We start from the raw sequence: 10,331 nt of genomic DNA, 5'->3' as shown, positions 1-10,331 counted from the left end.
GAGGCTGGGAGCGGGGAGGACAGAGGGGAGACAGGCCGTGTCACCCTCTTTGCCAACCCTTAGCCCTCACTTTTCCTGCCAGACACTGAGCTAGAAAACGTTACTCAAACGTATAAGGAAATTCAAACAAGCCAAAAGAAGAAATCATAGCACATTGCAGGGTGGGGAGGCAGGAGGGAGGGAGGGGACGAGTACAGCGGCCAGGTTACCAGTCACCCTCTCATGTTCCTATAAAGGCTTCATTTGTTTGGCCAGTTTTGCCTCCCAGATTCCCATAAAACACATGGTCCAACCTGTTACCTAACAAGGCCAGCGCCACTCGGCCCTTCCCGCCCTCTAATGAGAATGCTGGCCTGGGAGTAAAGTGCAGATCCACCCCCCCACCCGAGCCACATACCACGAACAGCCTGAGCCGCCAGGAGCAGTGGAGACCCTCTCACTGGGAGCTGCTGAAGAGTCGACGCGCAGCAGCATCGACAGGTGAAATGAAGGTTCTGATCTCTTCCCTCCTCCTGTTGCTGCCACTAATGCTGATGTCTGTGGTCTCCAGCAGCTCACACACAGGTAAAAAAAAAGTCCACTTTCTATGAAAGATAAAAAGAGGGGAGAAACGTGGCAAAACAGGAAAGAGCATGACTGCACACGCGGTAAAATGTAGCCCCTGCAGGCTACGGGGTTTAGCAGTGAGTTAGCCTGTCTGGGCGCCTGTTTCTTTATTTACAAAAATGAATGAACAGAATGTAAATCCTAAGAGTGTCGTGAAGTTAAAGGAGCCCATGTGTATGGAGTGTCTGCAAGGGTACCTGGCGGGAGAGGACCTTACCTCTCCCCCAGTCCCTGTTTGGGGGTATTGAGTGTCCTGGGGGCCGGGCCTGGAGGCCGTGCAGAGAGGGTGTTGAAGGCAAGTGTGCATCCAGTCAGTCATCCTCGATTATATTTTTCCTAGTACACTAGACGTGCCCCAACAGTTCTTAATGCTATTTCATGGTAAGTTGATAAACCGGAAAATCACATCACCAGGTAGTACCCATGTTTGAAGCTGTGACCACACCGAGCTGTTGGGGCAATCCGAGTGCTGATTGGAAAAGAATTTCCAGACACAGAGCACTGCAGAAGGGAGTGAGCTTATTAAGAACAAAGAGCAGAGATAACGTGGGCCCTGCAAGCACAGCGGGCCGACAACTCCTGACAGGCCAGGGAGAGTCGATAGTGTTCGTGGGTTAATAGCCAATTTTTATAGCCTCAAGACAAAGACAATTCCTGCTGGAAGGCTGGCGTTAGGGGACTGGTTGGGGCTTTATAGGGTGTTTACTGGAGTGGGCATCTTTGCCTAATTTGGAGTCAGGAAACCTGTTAGTGATGATCATGGGCTTTTGGCAATGATTACATGCGTGTGTGCGTGTCACTTCAGTCAGCCACGTCAGACTCTTTGTGACCTATGGACTGTAGCCCGCCAGGTTCCTCTGTCCATGGGACTCTCCAGGCAACAGTTACAAAGGGGCTCAGTCAGCTTTGGAGGCGACTTTGGTTCTCAGCTCTGCTTCTGTGTTCTTGGTACATGGCCTTACGCCTGTGGCCTGGCGGGGGGCAAGACTGACACAGGCCCTGTTCAAACAGCTCACCTTTAGGAAGCAGATCCTGGTTTAGGAGCTCCGAATCCACCCCACTGTTCCCTATAGCCGGAGTGGCCCAGTTCTTAGCAGAACAACTGTGCAGACGGGGCCCCCTCCCCACCTACGTTCCCACTCTAAGTGACCATCTCCCCAAGCGCTACTTAGAGGTGAAGTAGCTTTGTTACACACTCAGCATCAAGTGGGTCCTAAAATCAGAAGTCTACCCTCCTGCACCCATTTCCAGCATCTTCTCCCTTATACACTTCTGTGGGGAAGCCGCTGAGCCCCATGGCCCGGCGGGGGAGGCCCTAGACCTGCATTCTGGGAGGGAAGTCTTTTCCACCGCTGTGACGAGCCCCCAGGCTGGAGACCTCTGCCTGGACTCCAAGCTTCAGTTACAGCCGCCTTTCCCGGCCATCCCCCCACACCCCGCACTAACAAGGGCCCGTGTTCCTCTCAGCCAGAATCTCGGAACCTCGGCTGCTCCCCAGCTGCTCTTGTGTCTTCCCACCAGCTCGGTTCTGCTCCCACCGCTGCCCTGATGTGACCCAGAGGCAGACATGAGCCTCCTCCCTCCCCTGCACAAGCTTGGCCCCGACTGCACTCTCTCTGCACGATCCACATTCCACCTTGAGTGTTGGTGCGTCTCCTACCCCAACCACTGCCCTTCTGCGCTGTAACCTCGCCACTGGCACACCCTGGTGTCTTGTTTCCATGTCCCTCCTGTGACCCGGCAAGGTGCTAGGTAAACATATCTAAGTGGAAGAATAAATCCTCAGGTTTCTAAGTTCAAAATGTTCCCCTTTGGAGACTGGACACCTTGGTTTCATAGCAGCTCTGTTGACATTAGAGATTAATAATTCTTGCAAGGGGGGTAGGGTGCACTTCTATGTTCTTTCTAATCTGTTTAGCAACGTCCGAGTGGCCTCTACCCTCTAGAAGCCAACAGCAGCCTCTTCCTGCCCCTACCCCGTTAATACAGCCAAAAATATCTCCAGACATGGCCAAACATCCCCTGGAGGGGGACCCACTCCCCAGGGGAGCCACTGCTTTACCAATAATTCTCAAACACGGTGACACATTTAGACCCACCCAGACCTTTAGACTCAGACTTGAATTCAGGGGATCGACCGTGATCCAAATCTTGGCTCCTGGCGGGGGGTGTGTGTGTGCGCGCGCTCAGTCATGTCCGACTCTTTGTGACCCCATGGACTACAGCCCATCAGGCTCCTCTGTCCATGGCATTCTCCAGGCAAGAATACTGGAGTGGATTGCCATTTCCTTCTCCAGGGGATCTTCCCCACTCAGGGATCAAACCCACGTCTCCTGCTTGGCTGGTGGATTCTTTGACCACTGCACCACCTGGGAAGCCTCTTGGAAGCCTGGACAAGATGCTTAACTTTTTTAAGCCTCATTTTGAAATGAGTGAAATACCACTTAGCATGTATAACTGTTGTGAAGAGTAAACGATGGATAATGTGAACTTACTCAGTGTTCAGTAAATCGAGTGAGTAAAATTTCATTCTCAAGTAGCTACAAAGGCACAAGGGCAATGAGATGGGGAAAGCTCACTGGGGCCACCAGGGGTGCATTTACAGGCTCAATTCCCATTTCCCAGGCAAGGGTAGCTGCAATGTCGGACCAAGTCTGGTGAGCAGAAATAACACTACACAATCCTCCTGCCCAGAAATCTCCAAACAAAACCTGATCTTGCTTTATCTCTTACAATAACCACATACCTGCTTAATATGCTTCTCATGGAAAAATAAATAACTGAGAAGCAATGACAAAGTTAGGAAATAAATGACAATAACAGAGTAATTCCTTATAAGATTGCCTACTAATTAGAAAATTACTTACGATAAATAGCTCCCATGACATTAGGTCATGTAGGTTTGAAGACAGAATAATAGGCTAAGAGCCTTGGACCTAGGTTTTAGCTCCTGATGAGTCACCTGTGAACTTGGGCATTGCATTAACTGTCTCTGGGCCTCAGTGTTCTCACCTCAAAATAAAAGAGATGGTGATTCACTTAATTAGTGCAATGCTATAACAACAGCTTGGTAATGATATCAAGAAACACAAAACGGAAATCAGAGAGCATCAGGCAACAAGGCAGACTTGAATAGAGACAAAAGGAGAAATGGATTTGTTCCAGAGGGACAAAGATAAATACCATCCTCTTATATTAATAGTTAAACTGGGACTATGGATTCAAACACAAGCAAACACAGAGGCCAGGTGAAGTTCCTGGCTGGTTTATGGAATAATCTACTCTTTGCTCTTATTTCTTGAGTCAGGAGGATTATAATGAGTGCAGGGCAGGGACCTTAATGGGGAGGTTGTCAGGTCTTATCAACACCCCGACCTTTTGTCCTCTCTTCTATCCAGAAGCTGTTCTTTCTCTGCCTACCTCCAGCTAAGCTTTTCTCTAGGCCAGATTTTACACTTCAATTCCTTATACATAGAAAATACTCCTCTCTTGAAGTACCCTAGACCCCTGAGTAAGAAGGAAGAGCAATGGAGCTATGCTGACCCAGAGGCACAGTGATCAGGGATCAAGTCTCTTGGCGCCTTCCCCTTCCAGTGCCTGGAAGTGACCAGTTTCCTTCCTACAGGGGTCGCGAGAGGCCAGAGGGACCAACGCCAGGCTTCTGGGAGGTGGCTCCGAGAAGGAGGCCAAGAATGTGAATGCCAAGGTCAGCAACACAAATATCGACAACAGTGCGCCGTGGAGATCCCCACTTGCTCTCCTGAATCCCTCTGAGAGCAGAGCAGATGTTACTTGAGCTGTCCTTGCCCCCTGCCCTCTCCCCCAGCCCACCACTCATTTCTTCCTGAGTCTCATATAAGAGCCAGACTCCTCCAGGGTCCAGGGGAGCTGGCTGAAGGTCTGGCTAGCCCCCTCTCCCTTGCCCTTTACCCCGACAGCCCAGGGCTGCCTTCCAAGACCTTACTGGACCCCATTCTCAGCCTTATTTTACTCACAGGCAAGACAGAAATCAGAGGGGCAAAATGGCTTAGTCGAAGTAAAGCAGCCACTGAAAGGCAGACACCTCTTATTCCTCGTTTTTTGAAATTTATGTTTAATTCGAGGATCATTGCTTTACAATATTGTGTTGGTTTCCGCCACACAACAACGTGTATCAGGCCTATGTGTATATATGTCCCCTCCCTCTCGAACCTCCCTGCCACTCATTGCTCATTTTTTTGGTCTCCTTAATGACACTCTGATGCTTCCTCCAAACCTGCCACCAAATTCTTGCCCTTGAAAGTGAAACACGCTCAGTCATGTCTGGCTTTTTGCGACTCCATGGACTGTACAGTCCAGAGAATTCCCCAGGCCAGAATACTGGAGTGGATAGCCTTTCCCTTCTCCAGCGGATCTTCCCAACCCAGGAATTGAACCAGGGTCTCCTGCATTGCAGGTGGATTCTTTACCAACTGAGCTATCGGGGAAGCCCATTCTTGTCCATACAGGTCAGCAAAACAACTTAGAGACCCTGGTGGTCATATGACTGTTCTGTGTTGACCCTTTCCCACTGCATATGAAAAACAACTGGGAGGCAAGGGAGATGGTAAGTCAAGTCCTGGCCCTCCAACACATGAACCGTCCTAAGCAGCAACCCCCTTATTTCAGATTGGTTCCTGAGAGCCCCCAGAAGAACGCTCATGGCAGCGCCCAGGCTGACAAAGCCGTGTCCCTGTGATCGTTTCAAGGGCAGGATGAAGAAAACCAGTAAGTTGTCAAAGAATGACCCTCCTTAAACCAGAGTTGCTCTGTGGAATCAAGTAGGGATGAGAATGAAAGTGTCAGTCACTCAGTCATGTCTGACTCTTTTAGGCCCCATGGACTGTAGCCCTCCAGGCTCCTCTGTCCTTGGGATTTTCCAGGCAAGAATCCTGGAGTGGGTTGTCATTTCCTTCCCCAGGGGTTCTTCTTGACCCAGGGATCAAACCTGGGTCTCCTGCACTGCAGATGGATTCTTTACCATCTGAGCCACCAGGGAAGCCCCAGCTAGGGACGAAGCAGAGGTTAAGAGACAAGAGAGATTAAATGAAGATCAGGATTAGCACGCATCTCAGCTCATCCCACTCAAGGTCAACGTGTGGGGAAACAGGAAGAGCAGGAAAAGCAAAACACAATTCCCCTAATACTAGAGATGGCTCGCCAAAGCCTCTGATGATAGAATGCCATTGCTTATCAAAGTGGAGGGAGATGGGGCTGTTGGGGACCTGGCCACTGATCTCTGATAACACCACCAGTATCAGTGTCAAACAATGGGATTCCTCCCTAGTCTAGGTATAATTAAATGTCTTATAAAAAGTATACTGGCAAGTGTTAAACTGATGGATATTGTGGCATTATTATGATATTATATGATCAAGAATGGGATGATCCCTGGAGAAAGAAATGGCAACTCATTCCAGCATTCTTGCCTGAGAAATCCCACAGATAGAGGAGTCTGGCGGGCTATGGGGTGGCAAAGAGATGCCACTTAGCGACTAAACAACAACAACAATTATGTTTATATACAAAAGGTATGGAAAACTATGCCGCAAACTAGTAACAACAGTCTGCTCACCAGAATCAGGAGTGGAAGACAGGGTTGGGGCATCCTTTATCTCCTTGTAGATATTTTTTCATTTAAAATTCCACCCCCCTCCCCGGGATGAGTCTCACTGGTAACATTTTAAAAGCTCTCATAAGAAAATTTAAATTCTAAGAATGTTTTTAACTGCAGTGTCTCCCTTTCCTCTTCACCCTAGGACACCAGAGACATCACAGGAAGTCAAACAAGCCCTCCAGAGCCTGCCAGCAGTTTCTCACACGATGTCTGCTAGAAAGCTTTGCTCTGCCCTTATAGGTGCTCTGAGACCCCACCCTCCAGATGAAACATTCTCAGTCAACAAAGCCGCGAGTGCACCTAGAGGCAGCTCTTCTCCCATCTCACGTTCCCCCATTCCTGTCCCCACTCCCTAAATCATCCCCAAAGCATTTCCCCTGAGATTACTGCCCCCTCCAGTGCCTTCTTCACTTGTCAGTCTTTTCCTGGGGCTGCCCCTTCACACAGCCTTACGCTTACTTACCTGAAAGAAACCAAGAATTTCTGAGTACCTAGGTGGTCCTCCCGACTGTAAACACAAGCAGGAAAATAGCAAACAAAATCAATAAATATACTTAAATGTAATAAATCAAAATCATTTTGAAACGGGGTCTTGAAATGCACTTTCAATCCCGATGACCCACTTAACCCTGTTCATTCCAAACCGTTCCCAGATTATATGCACACCTCTATCCAGCACCGCCTTCAGTCTGTCTCCGCTGCTCAAATTTTTACTTTTCCTCATCCAGCAAACCTTCCTGAGGCAAGAGCTAGGTAGGGCAAAGAAAAGCAGTGAGAGCAATGAATCAGACATCGTCTTACTAATGATCATGTAAGTTTAAAAAGAGCCTGGCACCATTTCCTAGCACATAATATGCCTCCCCAGTATTTGTGATTATCACCACCGTCACCATCATGAATGGTCACCGGACTCTGTGAGTTTCCAGGCAACTACAGCAGACATACTTGCAGAGGCAGGGCTCAAGCAGAGTGCTCAGTTGCTCAGTCACGACGGACTCTTTGTGACCTTACAGACTATAACCTGCTGGGCTCCGCTGTCCATGGGATTCTCCAGGCAAGAATACAGGAGTGGATTGCCATGCCCTCCTCCAAGGGATCTTCCCGACGCAGGGAATCGAACCAGCATCTCCTGTGTCTCCTGCATATAAAGTGAATTCTTTACCACTGAGCCACCTGGGAGAGACAGTGTGGAAGATCTCAAATGCCACTGAAAAGGGCTTTCCAGCTGCAAAAATGGGAAGATATCTTTTTTTTTCTTTTTTAACACGGGAATAAAATGATCAGAACAATAATATAAGGAAATTAAAGTGGGAACCATTAGAAAGAATAAATAAAGAGGGGAAAGTTACAACAGGGTAGATCCCGCTTCCCTCTCTGACCCTTTCCTCAAACATCAGACGGAGAAGTAAGAAAAGGAACAGTCGAGACTTCCCTAGAAGTCCAGTGGTCAAGACGCCACACTCCTGATGCAGGGGGCCCCGAGTTCCGTACCTGGTCAGGGAACTAGATCCTACATGCTGCAACTGGGAGTTTGCATGCTGAAACTAAAGATCCTGCCGACAGGAAGATGTCAACAGGAAGATCCCACGTGCTACAACTGAGACCCAGTGCAGCCAAGTAAATTTTTTTTTAAATCGAGAAAGAAAAGGAACATTCCTCCAGAGTCTAGCTGCTGTCATCTGGATGAAACAGAGGACTCAGCTGGGATGCTGCCTTCATGAGAAGAAATATTTTATCTGAGCGGGGAGTGGAATGGGGCCCCTTCAAGACATAACCCTCTGGTGGGAGGGTGATGGACACCCAGCTTCCTTCTGTCCCCACCCTTCCTCCTACAGCAAGAGACACCAGTGCTTCTCTCGGCACAGGGGCGGGGAGCCAGCGGTGCTCAGCCCACTTGCCAACCGCCTCTGAAAGGAAGACCAGGGATGCCAGGTTGAAGGAGTGGAACCCAAGGTGGTGGGAGAGCCATCATGAGTAACCCACAAGGCATCTGTGACAAAGGAGGTCTGTGGGGACCCAGGGGGATGAAGCCAGGGAGATCATTATCTCCCACAAGGGCTTCCTTGGTGGCTCAGGGGTAAAGAATCCACTTGCCAATGCAGGAGACACAGGTTTGATCCCTGGTCCGGGAAGATCCCACATGCCGCTAAGCAGCTAAACCCCGTGCATCACCACTACCAAGCCTGTGCTCCAGAGCCTAGGAGCTGCAACTACTGAGCCCTCGTGCTGGAACTACTGAAGCCGGAGCGCCCTAGAGCCCGTGCTCCTCAGCAAGAGAAGCCACTGCAACTAGGGAGCAGCCCCTGCTCACCACAACTTGAGAAAAACCCGTGCGGCAGCGAAGACTCAGCACAGCCAAAAATAAATAAATAAAATTATTTAAAAAAAATATATCTCCCTTGAGGAGAAAAGCACAGTAGAGCCAGGTTCTAAGTTGGTATTTAAGCCTGTTAGAGAATCAAAGCCACACCAGACAACTATAACCCAGCTGGTGAGTGAGTGAAGTCGCTCAGTCGTGTCCAACTGTTTGCGACCCTGTGGACTGTAGCCTACCAGGCTTCTCCATCCATGGGATTCTCCAGGCAAGAATACTGGAGTGGGTTACCATTTCCTTCTCCAGGGGATCTTCCCGACCCAGGGATTGAACCCGGGTCTCCCGCATTGGAGGCAGACGCTTTAACCTCTGAGCCACCAGGGAAGCCTGCACCAGAAAAAACATCCAGACCAGCCAGCATCTGAGGATCAGCAGGGCCCCAATAGACAGGGATCCAATAGCCCACTGCACAGCAAAGACCCTCACTCAGCAGGAGCCCCTTGCCCATCACCAAGCTGAAGCCCAGCAGGAACCTCGAGCACAACAAAAATCCACTCTGCACCAGGAATTTTGTGCCCCACAGGCCTCTGCCCCCCATCCAAAGGGTGCCCTTCAGCAAACAGGAAGCTGCCTCACAGCACAGACCTGAGCCAGGAAAAGAATCTAGAACTCAACAGGACCCAGAACTGAGACAGGGATCTGGACCCCAGTCAGAACCTGGTCCTATAGAGCCTCTTGTAGCCCCACAAGAAGCCGGATCAACCACCTTTGGCCCAGCCTAGACCTCAACCCAAAAATGGACCACTGGCCCAGACTAAACTTATGTCCTGAGAAAGATGGCGAGAGTCGGACCCTGCGGGCTCAGCACACAGCTCCAGCCCAGGGAGCCAAAGGCCAGCCGGGGTCTTTACCATGAAGATTTCTAGCAAAACCAAACCAGGGCTTCCCTGCTGGTCCAGTGGTTAAGAATCCACCTGCCAATGCAGGAGACACGGGTTTGATCCTTGGTCTGGGAAGATCCCATCTGTCGAGGAGCAACTGAGCCTGTGCACCGCAACTAGCAACTCTAGAGCCCAGAAGCCACTACTGAAGTCCGTGCGCCATGGGGCCCATGCTCAGCAACAAGAGAAGCTGCTATGATGACAAACCCTCGCACTGCAACTCGAGAGTAACCACAGCTCGCTGCAACTAGGGTAAAGCCTGCATAGCAATGCAGACCCAGCATAATAATTAATTAATTAATTAAATATATATATATATATATATACACACACCAAACCTACCACCATGCAGAAACCCACTTCAGAGCAGAAGACATTTCTTGAATGGGTAATAGAGTTTGGTGCAGATTCGGAAGTGGGGTTTACTTTAGAGACCGATTTGCCAGCCAGGAGGGGTGAACAGTGGCCCCCAGAATGAAGCTGGCTTTCTAGAGGCAACCTGGTTATGAAGTGATGCCAGGATTCAGTGGGACACCAACAGTTCAGTCAGTCAATCGTGTCCGACTCTCTGCGACCCCATGGACTGCAGCGTGCCAGGCTTCCTGTCCATCACCAACTCCTGAAGCTTGCTCAAACTCATGTCCATCAAGTCGGTGATGCCATCCAACCATCTCATCCTCTGTCATCCCCTTCTCCTCCTGCCTTCAATCTTTCCCAGGGTCTTTTCCAATGAGTCAGTTCTTCGCATCAGGTAGCCATAGTATTGGAGTTTCAGCTTCAGCATCAGTACTTCCAATGAATATTCAGGACTGATTTCCTTTAGGATGGACTCTGT

General features: G+C 49.7%; 1 protein-coding gene across 1 annotated transcript; it reads left to right on the top strand.

The window, feature by feature from the left end:
- The first annotated feature begins 230 nt into the window (after positions 1-230).
- CXCL17 (chemokine (C-X-C motif) ligand 17) lies at positions 231-6,829 on the top strand. Its single transcript, XM_010852534.1, has 4 exons — positions 231-564; positions 4,232-4,312; positions 5,254-5,352; positions 6,384-6,829. Exons 1-4 carry the CDS (start codon positions 486-488, stop codon positions 6,479-6,481), a joined length of 357 nt encoding a protein of 118 aa, XP_010850836.1. The 5' UTR covers positions 231-485; the 3' UTR covers positions 6,482-6,829.
- Positions 6,830-10,331: the final 3,502 nt, after the last annotated feature.

Source organism: Bison bison, unplaced genomic scaffold (assembly GCF_000754665.1).
Source record: "Bison bison bison isolate TAMUID 2011002044 unplaced genomic scaffold, Bison_UMD1.0 scf7180017864313, whole genome shotgun sequence".
In the NCBI taxonomy this organism is placed as follows: Eukaryota; Metazoa; Chordata; class Mammalia; order Artiodactyla; family Bovidae; genus Bison; species Bison bison.
Note: the sequence above shows the minus strand (reverse complement) of the source record. Positions and strands in the feature narration are given on the sequence as shown.

Excerpts from the sequence above, each read along its gene's own strand:
- CXCL17 (XM_010852534.1), top strand. The coding sequence starts at position 486 with ATGAAGGTTCTGATCTCTTCCCTCCTCCTGTTGCTGCCACTAATGCTG. Across the intron at positions 565-4,231 it reads CTCCAGCAGCTCACACACAG|GGGTCGCGAGAGGCCAGAGG; the intron begins GTAAAAAAAAAG and ends TCCTTCCTACAG. Across the intron at positions 5,353-6,383 it reads GGGCAGGATGAAGAAAACCA|GACACCAGAGACATCACAGG; the intron begins GTAAGTTGTCAA and ends TCTTCACCCTAG.